The sequence below is a fragment of the Galleria mellonella genome, unplaced genomic scaffold (genome assembly GCF_026898425.1).
Source record: "Galleria mellonella isolate WM207_F2 unplaced genomic scaffold, CSIRO_AGI_GalMel_v1 utg99, whole genome shotgun sequence".
Lineage (NCBI taxonomy): Eukaryota > Metazoa > Arthropoda > Insecta > Lepidoptera > Pyralidae > Galleria > Galleria mellonella.
In genome coordinates, this window is record NW_026442184.1 from 1,108,378 (window position 1) to 1,133,600 (window position 25,223).

At 36.2% G+C, this 25,223-nt stretch overlaps 2 protein-coding genes and 1 long non-coding RNA gene across 4 annotated transcripts in view; 1 reads left to right on the plus strand and 2 right to left on the minus strand.

Moving 5' to 3' along the window:
* The first annotated feature begins 34 nt into the window (after positions 1-34).
* On the plus strand, positions 35-10,113 carry LOC113521530 (coiled-coil and C2 domain-containing protein 2A). Of its 2 annotated transcripts, XM_031912707.2 has the most exons (12): positions 35-507; positions 1,362-3,197; positions 3,280-3,470; positions 3,842-3,962; positions 4,076-4,247; positions 4,396-5,043; positions 5,363-5,443; positions 5,612-5,932; positions 6,886-6,963; positions 7,705-7,865; positions 8,642-8,759; positions 9,924-10,113. In XM_031912707.2, exons 1-12 carry the CDS (start codon positions 107-109, stop codon positions 10,107-10,109), a joined length of 4,314 nt encoding a protein of 1,437 aa, XP_031768567.2. In that variant the 5' UTR covers positions 35-106; the 3' UTR covers positions 10,110-10,113. The 2 variants fall into 2 exon arrangements, with proteins under 2 accessions (XP_031768567.2, XP_026762876.2); XM_026907075.3 differs by lacking the exon at positions 5,363-5,443.
* Positions 10,114-10,192: 79 nt separating this feature from the next.
* On the minus strand, positions 10,193-25,016 carry LOC113521305 (diphosphoinositol polyphosphate phosphohydrolase 2). The gene is made up of 3 exons (XM_026906805.3): positions 24,569-25,016; positions 24,317-24,472; positions 10,193-12,737 (listed from the first exon to the last, which is right to left on the minus strand). The coding sequence occupies exons 1-3, from the start codon at positions 24,665-24,667 to the stop codon at positions 12,522-12,524; spliced, it is 471 nt and encodes a 156-aa protein (XP_026762606.1). The 5' UTR covers positions 24,668-25,016; the 3' UTR covers positions 10,193-12,521.
* The window catches only part of LOC128202471 (uncharacterized), a 338,352-nt gene continuing 323,321 nt past the window's right edge, over positions 10,193-25,223 (minus strand). Inside the window, exon 2 of the long non-coding RNA XR_008253800.1 lies at positions 10,193-11,119. This is a non-coding gene — a long non-coding RNA (uncharacterized LOC128202471). The remainder of the gene's footprint in view (positions 11,120-25,223) is intronic.

Here is a 25,223-nt window from a genome sequence, read left to right on the forward strand (position 1 = left end):
TTTCTTAATTGCCATGACAACTTTTGGCGGAACAATACAAATTGCAAAAGCTTATGGTTTTGATAGATTAAGTAATTGTAGCATCAGTGTATTTGTTTATATAATTATGTCCGAAAATATCGAACTCTATTCTTTTTGTATCAATTCTACGTCAAATAATAGCGATATTGAAGAATATCACGAAATAAGTCAAAAAGATAAAATAGATGTGGTACCGGAATATCTATCAAAAACATTAAAACACTATGATTTTTTTACACAATTTGATATTAATGCCGTTAATCAAAATACCGAGAATAGGAAAAAAAGTAAAAAGAGAGATAAAACAAAAAATATAATGGATATAATTAGTTTGGAGTTGGCCTCGACAGCAGTGCCTATATCTAATAATATTATGACTGTTGTGGATAACATTGCGGAACAACAAAGTAATTGCCTAATAAACATTCCATGGACACAAAAAATATTTAAAAGATTCATACCACCTTACTTAGATACTGAATATGGGTAAGGTTTTATGTTAACATCAAACTTCATTACTAATAACTAATATACTGCACTACTACCTATCTTCTTCCAATGGATATACTACCTGCAACAATGCCTTTGCTTCCTTAACATTTATGTAGATTATGCTTTGTATATAGCCTACAATTCCGCTGATGACTTCTGCAGTTATAAGACTCGAATGAAACGCTCGCACCTGGATTGCTTGTTCTCGGCCGGAACCTAGGATTATTAAGTGGCAACTTTTACTTGCGGCCACTTTTTTTCTGCAACCGGATGTGTACATATATACTTACATTTTATATTTTTTACATTTATATTTACGTTGCTGTATAGAAAAAAGAAAAAAGTTTCATATATAGTTTGTATTATAAAAAAGAACCAATTTCCAATAATTTTTATTTGCGCGGTTACTATTTATGAATAATAAAGGCGGTGTATTAAACTTTTAATATCATGACGTTTTTGTTAATTATGAACCGATTTTAATGATTGATTTTAATTGAAAGGTAGAGTTGGTCTTAACTAATCTGATGCCCTCCATGTAAATTTTGATCTAGTCATATCCTCCCCTCCACTCTCCCTCCAAATACTTAATTCGTTATTCATTCCAAAGTATCATAATTGCATTTAATGTGGTCTTTTATCGATTTTTGGGGTTTATTGCGCACCCTCTTGGTCCTTGGCACCTCCGAGTATCGTCCGACCACGTCCACTTCCCCTCCTCCAGGTTGTCGTATGGATTAAGTAATAGCATATTGCACCAATTAATTTTGTGAAGCTGAAGAGTATTTTTCAATAAAATTTTAAGAAGTAATTATACAATTCATTATTTACTATTTTGATTATTATAGATGGGGACATAAATCGAGTATGGCGGTCTTAAGTCCAGTATTTCCAAGAGTTCTTGATAATGCCATCACCAATGCCAATATACCTGTACAATACATTGAGCCAACAATGTTTAAGAATTTTATTTCTAATAATATACATGACAGTAAATTAACACCAAAATTTTTGGATATTTCCATTAAAAATATTAAATTTAAACATCATCATAAATTTTCTTTAGAAAAGCTACTTAGTGTTAAACTTGTTGACACTTATAATGATTATATTGCAAAACAACAATTAATAGATGAACTGATGCGGGATATAAAAGTTAACAGGGAGACTAGAGATAATCTTAAGCAAGATCTTTTAAGAGTAAGTCCAAATAAAAAAGAAGATATAAGATTCGATGAAACTGTTAGGAAATACACTGATAAGTTATTGAAAGCTAAAGCAAAATATCTAGAAACTTTAAAAATGAGAAAACAATTGATCCATAACATTATAGTTTTATGGTCAGATATAGAAATGATTAGAGATAAGACTGGAACGATAACGACTCCATTCATATTACACATAGCAACAAAAACTTTGGATGGCAAAAAATATGAAGAAGAATGGGATAGAGTTTTCAATATAGAATTTACCGATTTACTCTGTAAAATGGAATACGAATATGTTAGTAAATACATCGAATATAAAGAAATGAAAAAAGATCAGAATGTAGAATATTCAAGAAGAAAAAGTCTAAGTAAACCGAAATTGGAGGTTGATCAAGAAGTATTGAAAGAAGAGGCAGAGGAAATTGTTAATACTGTTCTCATGAGGGAGGCAATAGAAGTAAATTTGAAAACAGATGATAGTATTTTATCGAATAAAAAATTGGAGAAAAATCAATTACTTTACAATTATTGTTTTACCATCTTTATAGACGATGTCTTTGTATGTGAATCAGAACAAAGTGTTAGTCAAAATCTTTCTAGTATAGAGATAAATGAAACATTTTCTGTACAAATAATACCAAACAATAAAACACTTACAATAGTTTTATCAGAAAATAGTGAAGATGTTGCATATATAAAGAAAAATCTGTCGGATATTAAGAAAAGTTACGTTCATTCTGATTTTGTTATAGAATATTTTGTCTATAAAAATATTGTAGAACCCAATACAAAAATTGTTGGTAGTGGGTTTAATATAAAAGATATAGCGAAACAAAATAAAATGAGACTTAAAAGTAGTAATAACTTTGAAGGGAAATTATACACAAATTGTGAAACAAATTTGAGAATTGGGTGGAATGAAAAACTGAGTAATAGCAATAGTGAACACATCAACTCTTCAATGGATATAGGGAGACAACTGAAAAGACTAATGCATGGTATTGATAAACCTAATATAGACTTACTGGTAGATATTATTAGTAAAATCTACGGGAAAGATGTCGAGGGAGATGATAAAATAATGAGTATGTTGAGAAATATTTGTAAATCAAATTTAAAAGGTGACGAGGCATTTCCTTTTCCTAAAGAAAGCAGTCCGGAATATGTACGATTAAAATTATTGCATTTAAGGAATGTTGGAGGATTTAGCAATATTGAGAATAAATTAATACCCTTACATGGTAGTCAAATTTCAACAGAACAGCTGAATTGCCTCCAAATGAGCGATGATAAAGATTTTGATATTGAATATATTCATAGTAAAAATGTGGATAGGGATCCTATAGAAATGGAAAGGTTTATTGGGGCTAAATATGTACAGAAATTAAATAAAAACCTGTTAATAAATATTAACGAGCACCTTCTGAAGAAAACACATAAAGATGTAGTGAGAGATTTTAAAAATTTCGGTTTCAGGTTTGCTAATTATGTTGTTTAAATACTATTTACAGTTTTTTAATCCTGGTACTTTATTTATTAATAATATTATGAATTCTAGGAGCTTCTTTTCGAGTGAAACGAAATTTACAGCACTTACGACCATATCGAGCAGCACAAAACAGCAATTTTTAAATGAATCATTGTGCAAGGAACAAGAGCTGCAAGTTACCGTATTAAGGGCTTTTAATTTGCTAGATAGGAAAGACACAATACTCAATGAAGACGACGAAACAGATGATAAAATTGCAGGTAAATATGTACGTTATCTCCGTTCATTTGGTATCGAAGTGAGAATACTCTGATGTCGGCAATGTTAGCTAAACTCCTTTTTATCCTCGGGATGAAGATTATAAATGATGACGAAGGAAAAAAGCAAAGCACGATATGTACACCAATTTAACGTGCAGAAGAAAGAAAATTTAAAACCACGTATTTCGTAGTCTAAATATCTTTAAAGCTGTGTAGTAAGATATAAAATATTTATATAACACATAACAGTATTCTGTTATATGTTATCCAAAGTTAGATGTAGAGCCAACGACTTGAACATTATAATAAATTAGACAAGGCTTCTATTTATCTTAGGTTAGGTTCTTGAACTTATTTAACTGGATTTTCAGGTTATAAAGTTCGCCCTCTGAGGCCATTTGTAAGAGTCAGCTATCATGGTACTTTAGCACAGACCGCAACTGCTATCGGCTGCCACCCTACTTGGAATCAGACAGTAATCATCAAAGCCAGGTGGGTAGTAAGTACGGTTTCGTGCCAATATACTTATATTGTGAAAAAAGATAAATATAAAAGTACCAGCTATTAGTCAATGCTACATATTGCTATAAATTTTCGATCCCCAGACCTGATCCACTGTCGTCGATTTATATAAATATTTACGATGAGTACAAAGCGAATATAGATAAAGGATACTCGGAAGAACAGGGTACTAGTCAGACTGTTCATTATAGATATTACAACAAATGGCTGGGAACTCTTCATGTGCCTTTGTATGCAGTCTTGACGATGGGTGTGGTAAGTTTTTGTGTCTAGTGTCTTAAGCATATACTAGAATTGTTGTTCTTTTGTATATCCATCAGATCTTTTGGTTAAAATTGTAAAAGCTGCTTTTTTAGTTGATTTATTAACTGGACCTCATAAGTACCTACTTTCATGTTTTCAGCTACGCGGCACCTTCAAAATAAACTCCCCACCTGCAATATTTGGTTATGAATCTCTGTCTCGAACAAAAGAGAGTACCCAATCATTGATACCAGAAGTAACACAACTGATGAACAAGGATACATCGTATATATCCCTTCAAATAACTACAAATCTCTCCCATTTAGGTGGACTACAAATGTACAACCAACCCATACCGAGTAGTCCTGATGATGATTACCTCATAAAACACTTGAACAACTTTGTTACGGAATATCTGAATGATTTTCCGTCGAGGACCCTTTCTCTAACATTTGTAGATAGTTCGGGACGAAATAAATGTGTAACGCAATTTCTGCAACCAATCCCCTTACCTGATTATGAGTTTTTTCCTAAAAATCCTAAAAACAGATCTGGGTCTGCAGTATCGAAAAGTTCTGGGTTTTCTAAAAGTTCCTCATCAAGAAGCAGTGGAGGCAGAAAGGAGGATGATAGGGGATCGAATCAAACAATCAATGAAGAGAGAGAATCCATTTATGGGACAAGAGACGGGAGCTGGCGGAGTGGAGATAGTCAGTTGACAAGACTGATCAACGCTAGTGTTAGATATGTGGCATTAATACCCACGTACGAAATTACTGAACCTCATGTTGTCACTTTATTGGGAGTGGTAGGTAGACTATTGAAGTTTTTGACACAAGAAGCATAATATCATGAGCTGCACGGCCTTACGTTAATCTTCAGGAGTAGTAACGTAACTAAGAATATCATGAGTATCGTTATTACGTACAGGATGTAATCAAATTTATTATACAGTTTCATTATATAGTTTTACCAGTGAAACTTATCGTTTTTCTCAAAGACATATTGTCAAATATGTCGATAAATGTTACGCCATGTCTCTTTGAAAAAATTATTTAGTTTCACTAGCAATTTACTTGCTTAAATGCTAATGATTTCGATTATACCGTTATGTAATGGTTGATCAGGTGCGCTGTCAGAGCCAAATGCGGAGAGGGTGGTGGGGGTGGTGTCTACCCCAGAATTGTCTGGTGCCCGTTCCCCAGGACGTAAGCGAAATTTCCATTTATGCACAAAGACATTTCTGATAGAACCTAATGTGCCTTTTTAGGGCTCACTGCCCTTCCAATCTTTGGAAATACACCAATGTGTAGGGCTTCTTTACACGACATTCTCAGCAATCACTTGAAATTTTCAGCAATCAATTGTGCTTCCAGGAACTACTGAAAGTCCTATACGGCTCGCCCATCGATCACAGCATACTCCTAGCTAGCTACTTCCTCTACCTGGGCATAAAATGTTGGGTAGCTATTGGCGTGGGTCTGCCCCGAGGCCGGACCAGTTACGTCCTAACCAAGTATGATACGACTAGCCGGAGGATCGTGTTGTCGAATGACCAGTTGTTCAAGAAGGGACTATTGGACCGAACCGACGGGTACCTATGGTATGTCCACGACGCCACTAGCGGGGAGAGGTACGAATTGAGAGATGTGAGTTGTCCGCTGAAAACCGTGGACTATGTGTTCGACAATGAAAATGTAAGTTCTTATTGTTTGATATTATGGAATTATCGAGATTGCTGCTTTTTCTTCGCAAAAAATAGTGGCCTCAAGTCAAATTTATTATAGGGCCAGTGCCGTAACTATACCATCTGAGGTCCGTGATAAATTCATCGGATAGGGCCCCACATGCGTTGCCATTCCTGAGGACTCCGGTGTTATTTATTTATTTTATTTTTATTTATTTAACTCTTTATTGCACCATAAATAAAAATATACAATGACAAGTGAATAATTCAAATGAAATACAGTAACTATTATTCCTCTGTACTCTGTAAATTCATTGCCATATCCAACCCTTCAAACCGAAACACAGCCATGCAAACACAACTGCTTCGCGGTAGAAACACTAATGGGACAGAGGTGTGCAAGCAAACGACTTTTGTACAAAGTCTCCCTCTGGTTTATATAAATATTTAAATATAAATGTTTACTTAAACTATTGCAATTTGTGTTTGTTTTTGGTTGTACTTCAAAATACCTTGTTACCAAATTTATTTGTATAATTTGTATATGCTTATGAGTTAATAAAATTCTTAAATCTATTAAATAATTTTTTTTTTCTGACAACATTATGCAATAAATATTAGATTCTTCCCGTTCTCACGGTGATTCGAACCATGGGTCTCGTCAGGTCGGGAGCCCGTAGAATTTTGCCTGTTCTACCACACTATTGTTACTCCACTGTGGAGGACCAACTCAGGCAAATGACTTAGCAAAATAATTTTAGGATTTGTGCATACCTATAAAGCAAACAAATGTATGCAATTGGTTACTTGAGAGTTTTCGGATTATTTTTTTATTGTTAAGGAAGCAAACGAGTTGATGGAAAGTTACTGTCGTTCAAGAACACCTGCAACACGATAAGAGTCGCTTGTGGGTTGCAGAATAAAAGTAATAGTCGAGAAATGCAATATTACAATTCTTTTTAGATTTGGGTGAACGTCCAGACATGTCAAGATTGTGAAAGCGTATCATTTGATTTCACCAAATCATCGAACTGGCAACCTGTGAGTAAAGAATATTGAACTCTATTAGATAGAGAATAAAACCTAAATTAATTCAATGTCTACAATATGAAAACTTCCAAAGATAAATTTAAAATATTCAATTGTTGAGGAGAATTGAGCTGGGTTTCTTTGTTGAGGTTCCAGGACTGTGCAGGCTCACTAATGAACACTCATTAGAGGGTAGAAGAGATTGTTACAAACAGAGACTAGCGGCCCCATTGCTGGTAATATATGTCAGGTGGACCTTCACGCAGATCCCCCTGGAAATCATCGTGGTTTATTCTGGACGACTTCTTCGTCATGATAGTCCAACTGATCTGACTTCGTGTTCACTTATCATCCTTCACTAGTAAATCCCCAAGGAGTGCCAAGATAACGCAGGGGTTACTATTCAATTATGATCATTAAAAAGAAATCTAAATAAATTTGTGATTGCATAATATACTTACATACAATTGGTTGCCGTGTAGTCCCAGCATAGAATAGGCTACTTCGTCCATTCGCGTGTGTCGTAAGAGGCGACTAAGGGAGGGCGAGGGCTGGGCAGCAGCGTCTGTTTTATAACATTACCAAAAGCCAAACTACGGTTGCCAATACGCATGTCCAGTATGGCAACTACTGGCAAAATCCCCGTAATGCTAAATTGCCATAAAGAACGGTCTCGTTCCTTATCTATGGGGGAGACCTATTTTCAGCAGCAGATAGATAACGACTGATATGAAGGTGATGATGATACAACAGGTATTCGACAAGAGAATATTCGTGATGAAGCAGCCGATTGTCAACGATCCGGCGCTGTACAGCGCGCCAGCAGACGTGGCTCGGCTGAGGGAGGCCCTGGAACTCAAGATCAGGAGCAAGGTGCAAAAATGGCGACCACACATGAAGACTATATGGAACAGGTGAACAGCAAACTTTATTACTAAACAATCCGTATCATACACATTCAAACGATTTCAAATAGCTGTTTCCCATACGAACTCCGATAGTGTGAGAGAGATAAAGAGAGAACTTTTGGAAAAATCATAAAAATAGATAATTAGAATATAAAACATGTAATTACTTAGGCTAGATCGGTGTTCCCAACGTGGGGCCCACGCCCCGCAGGGGGGAAATTTGATTGTTAAGGGGGGGCAATAAAAAAATGGACTCGAAGCGATTTTAACCCTCTTGCTCCGGGTCATTTAAATGCAATGCTACGAGTAGATATTGGTTCCAAATTTAAGTAAAAAGTAAATAAAAAAAATGCTGTAAATACTTATTAGGTATTAGGTCGTTTGACGTTACCAAAATGTCAACTGGGCAATTAGAGTCGTCAAGTAAACTTTGTCGGGAAAAATTATGTATGGGGGTATACAAATTTTATAAAAGTTCAAGTGGGGCATGGCACTAATAAGGCTGGGAACACTGGGCTAGATGTCAATTTTGAGTTAATTTTTGACCAACTTCAAAAAGAAGGGGTTTCTCAATTCGGTTGTATTTTATTTGTTTGTTACGTCTAAATCGATTTCGAAAATTATTTTCTTATCTGTCTATGATATGAAATATTTACAGATAGGTTCTATAGAATTTTATCGAAATCTGTTCAGTAATTTAGTCGGTTTCTTTTGTGAAATGCAATATCATGTAAAATTTAGATATTGCCCAGTGCTTATATATTTTCGAAGTTATTTTACAGATACTGCAGCGGACTATTACGGGAGCTGCTCCCCTCTTGGGAATACTGGACTTTCAACCCCGCTGAAACGAAGCCTGGCTTCAGTCAACGAATGAAACAGTTGATGGTCACTTACAAGGTAATGCTCTCTTTTAATGGATGGAAAAGGAATGGTAACTCCTCCTGCTCGGGATAGAGGGAAGGGATTGTTAGTAATGGGAGTATGAGATTGCTAGCAATATACTTCGCCAGGCGACCCCGTACCTCAAATACATTGTAGGGAGGCAGTGGGTGCAGGTGGCTCAGGACCGTTCTTTATGGCAGTCTGTGGGGGAGGCCTATGTCCAGCAGTGGACGAATAATGGCTGAAATGATGATGATGATGAAGGTTTATCTATTATATTTAATAGATGATCACTATAATATCAGCCGTCTACTGTCCACTGCTGAACATAGGCTTCCCACAAAAGGGTGATCTTGCCAATAGTTGCCATGCTTGGCAGACGGGTTGGCAGCCGTAGTTTGGCTTTGGTGATGTTCTAAGAGGGACGCTGCTACCCATCGACCATTAAGTTCCTTTATAAATAACTAGCGACCCGCCCCGGCTTCGCACGGGTGCAATGTTGATACGCAGCCGTCTCCCGTTAGATTAGAAACCTAAAATTATCAGTGTCTCTCTACAATATTATGCATGTATTATACATATAAACCTTCTTCTTGAATCAATCTATCTATTAAAAAAACCGCTTGAAAATCCGTTGCGTAGTTTTAAAGATGTAAACATACATAGGGATAGACAGACGGGAAGCGACTTTGTTTTATACTATGTAGTAATAGATAAATCTAATAAATACTTAACCCTGGGGGGAAAGTGATTGTTAGTAATAGAGACTAAGAATCCCATTGCTAGCAATATATCCAACCAGGTCGACCTCCTCGCGTTTCGCCCTGGAGACTATCATGGTTAATTCCTGACGAATTCATCATGATGGGCTAACTGACCTGTTTTCATTCTCATCTATCACCCTTCACTGGTGCTCCGCCAGCGTATCCCGTTAGCGCAGGCGGGATTACCATACCATTTTCACCCATAAAAAAAAAATGCTTAACCCTTTTTAAAGATTCTTTCACCTATACAAAGCATCAGCGTCTCACATGGATTGTAATTTATTAAAAAAAAACCGAGCCAAGCCGAAGCAGCTTGCTAGAAATATATGTTACAACTGAATAACGGGAATTCAATAAAATAGAAAATAATATTAGAACTCAAAACGGAAGTAACATAAATCAATTTCCTTTCCAGATATACGGTTTCCCTCTGAACATGGCGTACGCGAATGCAAAGTCAGTCGTTTCATGCGTGAAGTCAACAGGGGTGCACGTGGATGACGACCCTAACGCTGAATTCGGGCTGGCAGTGGACGTGTACGCTTACCCTAACAACGTTTTGAGCGTTTGGGTGTTCTTAGCTTCTATTACTAGGATATAGTGGAATAAATAATTACTTACATACACTAACTTGCGGGGGGAAAGGGATTGTTGACTTGAAAAGATAAAAAAAAACCAAGCTCGTATGTGTCTTTTTGTTTTAATGCTAACAAAATAAAATTAACATTTATTCCATCGTAGTATAAAAATATACGTAAAGTAGAAAAAAGGTATTACAGAGTTACGTAGTAGCGTTCGTGCGGCGGGCAGCGAGCGGCGCCCGCGGTAAAGGTGTTCACCTCACAACTTCAACATTAATAAAACGTCACGTTTGTTCGTCTCGTTACTGTAAGAGCCTTAACACACGGGCGGTTCTGCCGCCGCGGAGAACCGCTCGTAAACCGTCGCCGACACAACACAATGTCTTCGCTCTGCTATCATTCGATAATAAAAAAAAAAAACACTTCTTTCATAGCTTGTTAATTGAAGCTGGTATGAGCCAACAAGGTCTTCATTCTGAAGGAAACGCAGCAAACGTCCATTGCGTAGATTTTCTCTCGTCCGTGAACCGTATCGACTCGTGAAAAACCACGTCTTTTGCAGTGAACTTTTATCATATATTGTGTCTGCAACGGTTTATAAACGGTTTTCCGCCGCCAAAAAAGAAAAAAAACCGCTCGTCTACAATATTTGCTTTTACAAATTTCCCACTATCGTTCGTGTTGAGAACACACTGTTATTTTCCATTATACATAATATCGATTCAGGTGACTAGTCATGACGGAATATCTTTTAAACATTACAATATAACAGAAATAAAAACCAAATGGCCAAAGGAGCACACACATCAATCTGTCCATGGACGCTCAAACACCTCAGTCACAGCACAAAAATACTAAAGTAAGAGAGACAATTTTATACATATTCCTATATACTAAACTAGAATTTTTTGTACAGTTAATATAAACATTGAGTTATGCTGCGGCCACGTTCACGGCGTTTCGCCGTATGTTACCGTATTGTACATCTCGAGTGGTATGCGTGAATTTACTGGGTACAGAGGAATAACATCTGAGCCCTCAGGAATGGCAACGCATGGGGGGTATCATGGGCGAAACAGTATACTCTGTTATGTCCATGGTACTGCTCATGTCTATAGGCATCGGTTACCACTTTCCATCAGGTGGGCCGTCACCTTGTTTGCCATTCTAAGTTGTATAAAAAAAAAGTATGCTGATGACTTTAAAGTGACGTCTGCCTACGGTCACTGAAATGGCTAAAGGATGACGTCATTAGAGAGTAACTGACGTCGCCATCGCCATATTACATGGGATGTATGGGGAAATTTTGTATTTGCGTATTGAAAAGATTTGTCGCGATCAATTTCTAAAAGTACTTGTTCAAATATAAAATTTGAGCCAATTTTGGTTAAATGATAAAAATGACATGTAATTAGTCATCAAACGGCGACAACTTGACACGAATGTTCGCCCGTGCACGTGGTAGCAACAACCAAAATAACATGATTCATTAAACAGTTTACAAAATGGCCGTCAGTTATTTCTGTAGCATTAAAGTTCACACGTGCTTATACGATTGACAAGCGTGGCGAACACCTTTACTAAAGTCCGTTTCTCTATAATTGCTCGTTTTAGTAAACAATCTTAACATTCATTTTGTTTAAATCCTATTATTGAAATAGCGGTTAACAAGTTGCATAAGTAGTTAAAGGAAAATGTTTAAAAATTATGACAGTTATAATAATGTAGACCTTATGTACATTCCCTTTGAGTCCAAACTCAATCCGTCATCAGTTATATGTATCCTACTTAGATATCTTCGAACCCATCTGTTGTTTTCTATAAAAATCGAGTTATGAACCATTGAATAAAATAAAACACAAATTCGGTCTAGTCTTTTGAGAACTTAACTTATAAATAGTTTATTATTTTATTTTTGAGTCATACGCTTCATATATAAAGCCTATAGACGCTTTCTCCTTTTGAGTTCTCAAGATTGATTGGAAGAGATTATTTTAAAGAATAAGTCCGTCTGTGTACACTATAACCTGATATTTACGTTTAACTGTAACTGTACCTATGTTTACGAAAAAAACAAAATTATATAACTAAATAAATAAGGTGACATTATGGCCAAGTGCACTCAAATCTTAATATATAAAAATTCCACGCACGATGCTCCTTCACGTTAATCTCCAAAACTGCTTGACCGATTTTAATGAAATTTTATAAATGTGTAATATTTGGTCCAACTTGAGAGATAGGATAGCTTTTTAAGAAAAAAAAAATGTGGCCGGTAGGGTCCTTAACAACATTTGCTGAGTCAGCTAGTATAATATTATAGGATAGCTAGGATAAAAATCCTTATCGAAGTACAAGAGACGGGTCAAGATTGTTCACCAGAAGCAGGCAGGTGAAAACGGAGTACATGTTCATGAGCGGGCGGTGCTAGCTTAGCTGCCGGGGTCGTCGGTCTTGTTTTGTTTGGAGCGGCGCAGCTGCTGCAGGTAGTGCCGCTGGATGGGCTTGTGTAGTGCCAGCTGGGCGAGAGCGTCGTCGATAGAGAACCACTGCCGCTTGCGGCCCATCAGCCGTGAGTCCTCCCATTCGGCCAGCTCCTGGGTCACAGTCATCACGTACACCTCCGTTCGGTGTTTGTGCTCCCGGTTCTGGAAAGAAAGGGAAAAAGGATTGTCAGTAACGATTTCTAACAGCTCCATTGCTAACAATACACCCTAACAGGTTGATTTCTACGCAGTTCCACCTGGAAACCATAGTGGTTAATTCTAGTTCAATTGGTCTCTATGGGCCAACTGACTTGAGATTGTGCTCTATTTTAGGTTACAACAATGACGAATTTATCAGTAATTAAACATGAAGACTTCCAGGGGATAAAGCGTGATGGTCGTCTTGAGTTATTGCTAGCAATAGACACTGGCGCCATTACTAGACCGAGTTATTAACAATTTCCTTGTCCGGTCTGAGTTTACTATTTATTTTTATGACACAGTGGATTTGCGATTTATAGAGCATTAATCGTTGATCCGGCGTGAAATACTGCTTCGCTCTATTAAGCACACCGAGTTTTTTGGATGCCAGCTTCACCTTATCTTCGAGGTGGCTACGGAACTGTACATTACTAGAGACATCGACACCAAGGATTCCAATACTTTTAGAGATGTTAAGAAATGTGCCTTGAAATTATCGAGCCAGAGCAAATGGGGTTTTTTTGCATGCGGTTCACCTGATGGCAAATGCCTACTGCCGCAACATCAGAGGAATTGCCGCTGTGCTGTTGGCCTTTTGGCTGGGATAGTTGGTCAGAGAATAAGTTTATATACAAATATATAAAAATGCTATTCGTTGATACCATAGTGCAGGACATGAAATAGTAGAACTAATTGGAATTTGTAGGAAAAAAAAAATTTGAATTTGTACAGGAAAACGATCGTCGAGTTAAGTTTTTATATTCAATACAAAATTTACCTAATTTACTCGAATATAGAAACATTTAGAATTCGTGATTTACAAGACACTAAGTTGATAGTACTAATAAAATGTGTACGCATACTATAACAAAATCGGGTGTTTCAATTTATATTCTTTTAGCTAGCAATAAAAACTAAAGACGTAAATGTTGCCTACGCACATAAAACGTCAGTTTAACATGGTAATCCACAGATTTTGGTCAGCTTCGCCAACAATATTTGCCTTTCGAGTTACGAGTAAATTTCAAATCTTACAGATCGTCAAATCGTGACGAGGAAACTACACAGTGACGTGTTTGTCAATGTTTTAGTTAGGAATATATCTATGTTTGAATAAAGTTAAAATTAAACATTGGTATACAAAAAAACCGTAGGTGCACTATGGGGGCTAAAAGACGAGGCTAAAAATATAGTATATTCAATCATACATTATCGTCCATTAAAAAAAAAAATGGCAATATGACCATACATGTTTTTGTATCAATATATAATAACAGTTTTGTAAATATCTGTTGAATTTCTGTAAGTTATTTTGTTGAGAACCTTTTGAAATGTCAATTCTTGCAATCTGACAAACTAAACCAATCAAATATGCCTATAATGAAAAACAAGCTAATGACACGTCTAAGAGAATGACCATTTAATAGTTACTAGATAAACTCTTTTCACAATTTTGCGCAATAAACGAAATATAATTTTAAAAACATTTCTATCAACAATATATAAAGTATTTTTTTTTATACAACTTAGAATGGCAAACACGCTGACGGCCCACCTGATGGAAAGCGATAACCGTCGCCTACAGACATGAGCAGTACCATGGACATAACAGAGTATTCGGTTTCGCCCATGATACCCCCCATGCGTTGCCATTCCTGAGGACTCAGGTGTTATTCCTCTGTACCCAGTAAATTCACGCCATATCCCACCCTTCAAACCGTAACACAGCCATGCAAACACAACTGCTTCACGGTTGATGGACTTTACGGTTATTATGTTGACTAACTTCAATTATTAATTTGCTATGTGGTCCTAGCATAGAATGGATTACCCATTCCTTTCTTGTGAATGAATGAATGAGTATACTTTATTTGCATTATACAATATAGGAAATAAGCAAGACAATTTACAAACACAACGATATAATTGTATAAGTACAGTAAGGCGGTCTTATTACTGAGAGCAATTTTTTCAAGACAATTTTAAGAATAATATATATATATAATGGAATAATTGTTGTACAAGTAGGTATGATAGTATTGTTTGTTGTAAGGCGACTAAAGAACCTTAAAGGTCGAGAGATGGATAGCAGCATCCTCTTAAAACGTCACTAAAACCTAATTGCATCTGCCAACCCGTCTACCAAGCATGGCAACTGCTGGCAAAACCTCCCTTATGGGGGACGTTTATGTTCACCAGTGGCCAGTTAACAGCTGATGTGTAATACAGTAAAAACTCTATATAAGCAATCTCTCTATAAGCAACATTCTTTATATTTTATTTACTCTACTCAGCTTAGTTAGTAAAAGAAATAAGTAAAAATATTTTCCAGACGGTAAGCATTTTTAAACTCCTTTTTTTTCCTGTTAGTAACTTTTCCCAATAAGAAATTTTTTTATTGAAATTGGTTCAAATGAGTTGCTTATATAGAGCATTCACTATAATAATAAATAAATCAGTTTGGCTTTTATTTATGTTATATTTGCACATGAAACTTGACCCCCATCACAGCAAGTGTTCTGTTACTCATTTAAAGACAAATAATAATCCTATTTAATACTACTTTAATTACTATGCAGAAATGTATGTATCATTACTGCATAGTAAATAGAATAATATGTAATAAAAATGTAAACAAATAAATAACTGAAGTAATTAAATATGACACAGTCTGCTGATGTCCAATAGTAGGAGAAATAAAAAATCAATTGATTAACACATTGACCGCCTTGTCAGTCACGGGCGACTGACACTGGACTACTCCAATGGGACTACGCGACGCGTAATTTTTTTCTGTTGGCACTTTGTCAGTCACACGTGACTGACACATAAAAATCCTCATAATTTCCCACAAAAATGCATCAAAGTAAATTAAATATACATACCTCTACATAATTTATTAAATATAACTTAAAAACGAAGAATTTTTATGAAAAAACTTGTTGGCGGAGAATGTGTTAAATATTTCATTTCAAAAATTTTGTTACAAATTTAATTTAGGGGTACTGTCTAATACCGCGGCGCGAAGGACCACAATGTTGGGGTACGCGCCGCGGTATTAGACAGCCCAAAAAATCCCCGAAATGAAACACAACATACGAGAATGAGTATAATGTAAAAAAATTTATTACAGTACTAAATATTTCAAATCTACAATGCTATAACCTGGTTTTCAGGGAATTAAATTATAGCGTGTTTTAGAACAGAGCGCCATCTAGTATGAACGTTAGAATTAAATCAGAATAATAATTGTATCTCCGCACAAATCATTAAGTAAATCTAAATAAACCATTTGTAAAGTACAAATACAATATATATATAAAGTGTATAAACTATCAATTTATAAATAGTGGCGCTCTCAACATTCCGCCCACCAAGGACGTATCGTCCTTCCAATAACCGCCCACCGTAAAGAACCGTATGAATTATAATTAAACACTATTAAAATGCTAGCGAAACAATAATTGTTAATATCAAAATTAGCTGTCAATTGGAAGTCGACTGATCTTGGTGAGTGGACGTTTGATTACAGAATTTTTACATCTTAAACTAACTACACGAATCAAGCCATCATCTCCGGGATGTACGTTAATTATTCTGGCGAGGGACCACTTCCCGGGAGGCAAATTTTCTTCCTTCACGATAACAAGATCGCCAATTTTAACATCATTGTCGTGCCTCTTTGTCCATTTCGGCCTCTGTTGAAGTCTGCTTAAATATTCGCGAGCCCATCGATCCCAAAAATGTTGCACCATCCTCTGTACTAATTGCCAACGGCTCAACCTATTTATATTATCATTTAAATAAGATCTTTCCGGTACTACAATTGGCGGCTCCCCGATCAAAAAATGGCCGGGTGTTAGAGGTTGTAAATCATTAATCTCATCACTAATCTGCGATATGGGACGAGAGTTTAAGCAGGCTTCAATTTGACTGGTAACCGTAGCCATCTCTTCATACGTCAGTGTGGAATTGCCAAGAATTCTTTTTAAATGGAATTTAATAGAACGCACTCCAGATTCCCATAAACCCCCGAAATGGGGTGCAGCTGGTGGGATGTTATGCCATTCAGTGCCGTCTCTGGCAAGCATATCCAAAATTTCTCCATTTAAAGTGTCTAATTGTTCTTTTAATAATGCTCGCAATTCTTTGTTACCCGCAATAAAATTAGTGGCATTATCGCTTTACATATGGCGACAGTGTCCTCGCCGAGCGGTAAATCGTTTAAAGGCCGCAATAAAATCAGCACTCTCTAAACTACTTACAATTTCAATATGGATAGCCTTTGTAGACATACATATAAATATACATAAATATCCTTTAGAAGTTTTGCATCCACGTCCTTTTGATATACGTAGATCAATAGGACCAGCAAAATCTACGCCGCTATGTAAAAAAGCTCTTGTGGGTGTAACCCTCTGTTCGGGTAAATCGGCCATTAATTGATTATTAACTGTTGCACGATATCTCGTACAGATAATACATCGGTGTACTTCTTGTTTGATCATTCTCTTAATACCAAGAATCCAATACCTTTGCCGCAAATAACTTAACATGAGGGTTGGACCACCGTGCAAGGTCTTTTTATGTGCGTCTGCTACAATCAGTTTGGATACAGGATGACAATCAGGTAGAATTATTTGATGTTTAGCTTCTTCGGGAATATTAGCATGACGTAAACGACCTCCTACTCTTAACATTCCGTTTTCATCTAAAAACGGTGTAAGAGAACGTAGTTTGCTGCATTTCTTTACAGCTTTGTTTTCCTTTAAATAATCTATATCTATGGAGAACTCTTCATACTGACATATAAGGATGCAAGTCATCAAAGCGTTATTTAATTCTTCAACTGTAAGATAACTAGGAAACTTGTTCGTCTTTATATGTCTGAATCGTTTACAGATTGCAATGACCCTCTGGAGTCTAGTCAGTGTAGAAAACCGTGTAAATATTTGTGAAAAATTGTCATCAATCTGAGTTTTTAAAACTTTTACTACCTTCTGTTCTACTTCAGCTTCTTTTAAGTCTGGCTCTGTCATCTTATGCTCTATAATTCCTTTTGTTAGCCATTCTGGCCCTCTCCACCATAAGTTTTGTTCCTTTAATTTAGATGCAGTAACCCCTCTAGACGCCAAATCGGCGGGATTCTCTTTAGATGCCACATGATACCAATGGTGACTAGGCAAAGAAGTTATTATCTCAGAAGTCCTATTTGCAACAAATGTCTTCCATTTGCTTGGATGACTCTGTAGCCATGACAATACAACACTCGAGTCCGTGTATGCATAGATATATTCCTTTGCAATGTTCAGTTGTTCTGCAATCTCAATGAGTAGTCGAGTCAGTAAGACTGCTCCACACAACTCCAAGCGTGGCAGGGATACCGTTTTTACCGGAGCCACCTTAGTTCGAGCTGAAATTAGATGAATGTGAATTTTACCATCAGAATCTGTAACTCTTGCATATACTACAGCCCCGTATGCTACAGTAGAAGCATCTGAGAATCCAAAGAGTTCCAGTTTGGTATTTGTGCTAGTGGTGTGCAACCATCTCTCTACAGTAATATTAGATAGAGAAGGTAATTCTTCCTTAAACTTGAGCCAATCATGTAATATTTCACTCGGCACATCCTGATCCCAAGCTATGCCTGTGAGCCATAATTTTTGAAGAAATATCTTGCCAATAATGATGACGGGTGCAAGCCATCCCATTGGGTCGAACAATTTAGCTACATCTCGTGCGATAGATCTCTTTGTTACAGGAGATGTCACATCCGGAATATCTACCAAGTACTGGAATTCATCTTTGATTCTGTCCCATACAATACCTAGTGTCTTGATAGTACCTTCCAACTGAAACTCTATCTCTGTGACTTCATTATTGGTACTTTTCATGTAACTCAAAAGATCTGCATCATTAGTGTTCCATTTTTGTAAATGAAACTTGCCAACAGCAAGCAATCCATTCATCTCATCATATATCCTTTGAGCTTGTTCCAGTGTGTCTGCACCCGTCAATAGGTCGTCCATATAAAAATCTGTTTTGGTAATTTTGGATGCCAATGGATACTTAATTGCTTCATCATTCGCAAGCTGCTGAAGTGTTTTTGTCGCTAAATAAGGAGCGCTAGCAGTTCCAAAAGTGACTCTATTCATTCTAAAGTCTTTAATTTCTTCTGCAGGATTATTTCGCCAGAGGAGACGTTGATAATCGGAGCTTGTGTGATCAACCTTGATTTGTAAATACATTTTAGTAATATCGGCTACTAAACATATTTTGTGTCTACGCCATCGCAGGATGATGTGGCGTAAGTCTGGTTGAAGACGAGGACCAACCATCAAACTATCGTTGAGCGATGCTCCGTTTTTGTATTTACACGAAGCATCCATCACGACTCTTACTGTCGTCTTTTTAGGGTTGACAACGGCATGATGAGGGATATAAACTGCCGTCGGTTTTTGTCGCTCATGCTCATCAACAATCTCTTCCATGAAATCTAAATTTAAATAATCTTTCAAAACATTACTATATTTTAACATAAAATCAGGATTCTTTACAAATCTTTTCTCTAACTGTAATAGTCGTTCTTTTGCAACATCTCTGGACGATCCATATTGACAAGGTGGGTCTATTTCTCGAAATGGTAAACTAACTATGTATCTACCATCTTTGTCTCTGGTACAAGTCTTTTCGTATATTTGCTCACATCGACTCTCTTCTTCAGTCAGAACATTTTCACGAAAAGAGTCAGATTCTATCTCCCAAAATCTTTGTAAAATATTATCCTCAATTGTAAGATGCATACTAGTTGTAACTTTGTAGCTTTGTATAGTCTCCTTATTGTGCAACCGGCCTAACAAAATCCACCCGAGGTATGTATTTTGCGCTATGATTGTACCACGGGGGCCTTTACTTAATCCTTCTTTCAGGATCTCGCTGTAAACTTCTGCACTCAACAAGATATCAATCTTCCCAGGTGTGTCAAAATGAGGATCTGCTAAATCCAGATTGTGCAGATGTGGCCAGTTCTGTTTGTATATTCGTTGAGCAGGCTGTGATCGAGTAATAGATTTTAGAACAAATGCTTGTACTGATATATTAAAACTCTGATCATATCTCGATTGTGCTATGAATGTAACCATGCTATTGGATGTGAGACTTGCTTTGCCATCTTCGCCCAGTCCATTAATTGTGCATCTGACTGTAGTTTTCTTTAATCCGAGGAACTGTGCAGCGGACTCCGTTATAAATGAACCTTCGGATCCCGGGTCTATCAGAGCACGCAAATAGTATGTAGTCCCATTTGATGATTGAATTTTAACCAGTGCTGTGGCCAACAGCACGTTCTTGGTCATTTCCTGGTCCGCGTAATGGGTCGCTACATTGTGATTGACTGGTGTTGAAGCTACTTCAGGTTGTCTACTTTCTCGTATGTGTGAACTTTCTCCTGCATCTGAAGAAAGATGATCTAAAGTGTTGCCTTCGGGGTGAATCAATGAATGATGTTTCTTACTACATCTTCTACACGTAGTTTTTTGTTTACATTTGTCAACGGTATGGAAAGGAATCAAGCAGTTATAGCATAATCTATTCTGTTCGACAAAACGTTTGCGATCAGTATAGGTAAGATGAGCAAATTCTTTGCATTGATATATAAAATGATTTCCTTGACAAAATTTGCAAGTGGTTTTAAATGTGGTGTGAAAAGTGTTCTGTCGTGTATTGACTTTAGAGGTAGTCTTTGACGATTCTAACATCTCAAGAGTACGGAAACGAGACTCAAGATAACCACACAGTTGTTTGAATGTTGGCAGGCTAGTCCCGTCGTCCTCTCGATTGATTTGTTGTTCCCATAATCGGATGGATTCTGCATCTAATTTTGAAACAGTAATATGGACTATAATTGCGTCCCAACTCAATGTGTACACTCCAATATTGTTTAAAGCATTTAGGCATTCATTTGTAGTGTCAAGCAGATTTTTGATAGATCCTGCTGATTCGGTGGATAGTGATCTTTGTGCCAATAATCTCTTCAGTATAGATGTAACAATGAATCGTTTGTTGTTGTATCGCTTTTGTAATGTAGCCCAAGCATCATCATAGTTAGCATCACTTATAGGTATGTGTTTTAACAAGGATGCTGCCTCTCCGCTCAGACTCGACTTGAGATAGTGCAATTTTTGCACATTCATAAGTGCTGAATTTCGGTGGATGAGCGATACATATAAATCGTGAAATGGTATCCACTCAGAATACCTTCCTGAAAATACTGGAATATTGATATGGGGCAGTTTGAATTCTGGAGCCATAGCTGTAGGTGATTTCAACGGTGAAGATGTGCTCTGACTAGCATCTAAGGTTGGGTTGGGAGCACAGAATGTTTTTAATATATCTTTCATTTCACACTTCGCAGTAGTATAAATGTCTTCGGTTAAATCATAAATTTCATTTTTTACATAGTCCGATTCCTGTATATTAATGTCAGTGGTCATCATTAATGTTCTATGATTTTGAGTAAATGTATTCCACAGATCTTCTAATATTTCTAATTTTACTTGAGCGTATGTTTCTGTTAATCTAGTTTTAGGTGTCTTCTTAAAGTTTTTCAACGTCTTGTCTATCTGTTTACGTAATTCTATTTGTGTTCTCATTAAATTTGCCATGTTGAATTAACACAATATTTTTAAAGCTCAAATAATGTATCTATTTATTTGTATAAATCCACAAGAAACCACAAGTATATCATTAACAGAATATTTTTAAAGTATTTGAAATGCAATGCAAAATATTCTAAGTTCCAAATATCAGTAAAATAAACTAAGTTAATGGAATGTCCACTGAAAATATTTAAAAGTCCCAAATGCAGTAAAATTTTAAAATTGTTAGGAGTATTGAAAACTTTTCATAGTCTTTAATAGTAGTGATACAAAAAATTCTAAGTCTTTAGTTATAATAAAATGTTCACTGTTAAATGCTAAGTTCCAGAATAATTTAAATTTAAAGTTTTAATCACTATTTTAATTTTAGAGTTAATTCATTAATTTCACTGTTTCACTTTTAAGTCTTTTGTACTCACTGTTCATAGGGTCCTTTGTCACTTTACCACTCTTTTTCACACTTGTAGCACTTTTTTCACACTGTCTTAACACTACGACGCGATATACTAGGTGAACGCGGTTTTTTTTTTTTTTTTAATTCGGCTATCGATGGACCAATGTTGGGGTACGCGCCGCGGTATTAGACAGCCCAAAAAATCCCCGAAATGAAACACAACATACGAGAATGAGTATAATGTAAAAAAATTTATTACAGTACTAAATATTTCAAATCTACAATGCTATAACCTGGTTTTCAGGGAATTAAATTATAGCGTGTTTTAGAACAGAGCGCCATCTAGTATGAACGTTAGAATTAAATCAGAATAATAATTGTATCTCCGCACAAATCATTAAGTAAATCTAAATAAACCATTTGTAAAGTACAAATACAATATATATATAAAGTGTATAAACTATCAATTTATAAATAGTGGCGCTCTCAACAGGTACCAATGTGATATTTCCAATAAAATTTTGTTACCTTTACAACAAGTTCTATAGAAACAAGCTATTTATTTACTTTACACTTTATTGCACCAAGTAAAAAAATAATAAATACAGTAAATATTAATGAAAAGTGATACAAAAGGTGGCCTTATCACTTAGCAATCTCTTCCAGACAACCAAACAAAGCTATATTTCAGTTTGAAGGCTAAAATACAGTAATGTAAGACATATTATAGTTCTCAGTGGGTAACATGGACAAAAAATTGTCTTCTCTGATGTACATTGTGTTATTCAAATCTATGGGTGACAGAAACTAATATCCTAACTAATAACTAATAAGAGGTGGTTAAAAATATTTTAAAATTAAACATTTTCACCTATGGATTTAATACAGAAACAATTGCAATCTACAGTCATGATACAGCAACTGTATAATAATATAAGGCAATTCTTTTCTTTTTATGCAACTTAAAATGGCAAACAAGCTGATGGCTCACTAGATGGAAAGTGTTAACCATCATCTATAGGGGGAAAGGTATTGTTAGTAATGGGGTCTAACTGCCTCGTTGCTCACTATATACCCACACTATCAGGTCAACCTCCATGTAGTTCCCCCTGGAAACCATAATGATTAATTCTAATGCAATTCATCATGATGGGCTAACTGACCTGCTTTCATTGTCATCTATCATCCCTCATTGGTGCCCTGCCAGTATATACCGTTAGCGCAGGTAGGGTGACCATTCAATTATCACTCATTAAAAAATCCCTCACCTATAGACATGTACAGTTGTACATTTATTTATTCTTTATTGCACAATAAAACTACAAATGGCAAGCTTAATGCCATATGGCATTCACTACCAGCTAACCATTGGGTAAAAACAGAAAACGTATGAAGGGCAGATGTGGCAAATAATTTTGTGCCAGTCTTTTTCTAAAACCACCCTCCTTTTATAATTTTTTATGATATAGTCTGTCATAATGTGTGATACATTGTTCAAAATAAAAAAAGCCATGATTAATTCGTGCTGTTTCTAATTTGATCTATAATAAGTATCATGGACATAAGAGAGTATCATCATATGTAATGAAAATTGGACTAGCAGTTCCGCACTAAGTCTCTCTGAATACCATCATAACAGTAGTGTTTTGTTAAAAACACATGTTATTTAAGTTCTGTATTAAGTGGACTGAGATTTTTAGATTTTATCTAGTAATTTTGAGCCATTGATACTTTTATAAGAAGGTAGTAAAAGATTATTCAATTTTATTTTTATTATTTCCATAAGTAGGTTCACAATTAATAACATGGTAACTTTATACTACTGGTATCCTATAGCAGGGCACCACTGAGTGGTGACAGATAAGGAAGAACACCAGGTCAGTGGGCTCATTGTGATTAATTCATTAGGAATTAACCATAATGGTTTCCAAACGGAACTAGAGGTAAATGACCTCTGCGCCAATCTGATAGATCATATTGCTATATAGAGATCAGTAGTCATTATAATTAATAAACCCTTCCATTTACCAATATAGGTTCACAATATCATATTGGCCGTTAACTGCCCACTGCTGAACATAGGCCTATCCCATAAGAGTATTTTGCTAGTAGTCACCACATTTGGGTTGGTTAAGTTTTGATGGTGTTTTAAGAGGGGCGCTGCTGTCTATCTCTCAACCATTGAGTTCCCTTAAACACTCCTAACAACAACCTCTGGAATGGTGGCCTTTTCTATGCCAGAAACACACGGTAAGGCAACATGATTTTTTTTATACCACAGGAGGGTAAATATGAGTTACTTTGACTACATGTTTCTAATAACAATTAACTTGTATCAACATCCTAAGAGATGCATAGAGTATGGTATGTAATGAACTATGTTAAATTCTATCATTAATGTTCTTCATGGCGATACTAGCATGTAATTGACTTTGATCTACAAGTGATAAACAAAGCATATATAGTGATGCATTGTGACATATGCTCACCTCAAAAACTCCAAGGCATCGGCCGAGTTTGCCGATAACACCGGCCTCCTCGAGAACCTCGCGCATGGCAGTCACCGAGGGCTCCTCCTCCGGCTCCACGCCGCCACCGGGCACTATCCAGTTGTCTGGGCGGCGAGACGACGTCACAAGAAGTACCTACGTACCACAACAACATGTAACAACGACACGTTATGCATTCGATGTAGTTTTAGTGTACAATTTGTTGAAGTAACAACAAAATTTCACACTAACCTCTGTTTCGGCGTCCGAACGCACGCAAATACACGCCGCACGGCGTCTGAAACCTTCATCGTCGTAAATCCGAATTGAATTAGGTTTTTCCTTCACCATTTTCAGAATACACGTAAATACGAACGAAACAGACGATTACAAACAAAAAGCTGACATCAAATATAAAGAAAACTATGAACCAAATGTAATTTTTTAATGATCAACAAACGCCATAACCCAGGTATCCTATGATAAACGTATCCATTTTCGACTATAAAGTTACACAACGTACATGTAAAACGAAACTATATTAACAATAACACTACAATTAGAACAATATTTTAGCTATAACTAGCTGTTGATCGCGTATTTTAAGCCCATGTTGAATGGTGCCTGACGTTTTCTTTCTTTGCGAAAATCGAAATAGGTTTTGGAAAGCAAAAGGGAATCTATCAGCTGACAACCGGAAGCAGATTTGTTGTATTGCCATATATAAGAAAAAAAAGTGTCAGCGTTGTCTTTGATTCTATAATAAAATGTATATTACACAATACATGGGAAATCTTTGATTTCATATGCTATCATCCATTCTAAATCGAACTCTTACGAATTTATTGTGGCTTATATAAACGATGAAATTTACATTTTTTACCGCTTGTAATAGAGAGCTGCTATG

Bases quoted from the DNA above. Each gene is read 5' to 3' on its own strand.
- LOC113521530 (XM_031912707.2), top strand. From the start codon at position 107: ATGTCCGAAAATATCGAACTCTATTCTTTTTGTATCAATTCTACGTCA. The intron at 5,044-5,362 runs GTAGGTAGACTA...ATGGTTGATCAG, and splicing joins TTGTCACTTTATTGGGAGTG to GTGCGCTGTCAGAGCCAAAT. The intron at 8,760-9,923 runs GTAATGCTCTCT...TTTCCTTTCCAG, and splicing joins AGTTGATGGTCACTTACAAG to ATATACGGTTTCCCTCTGAA.
- LOC113521305 (XM_026906805.3), bottom strand. From the start codon at position 24,667: ATGGTGAAGGAAAAACCTAATTCAATTCGGATTTACGACGATGAAGGT. The intron at 24,473-24,568 runs GTTAGTGTGAAA...TGTGGTACGTAG, and splicing joins GTTCGGACGCCGAAACAGAG to GTACTTCTTGTGACGTCGTC. The intron at 12,738-24,316 runs GTGAGCATATGT...CTTTCTTTCCAG, and splicing joins GATGCCTTGGAGTTTTTGAG to AACCGGGAGCACAAACACCG.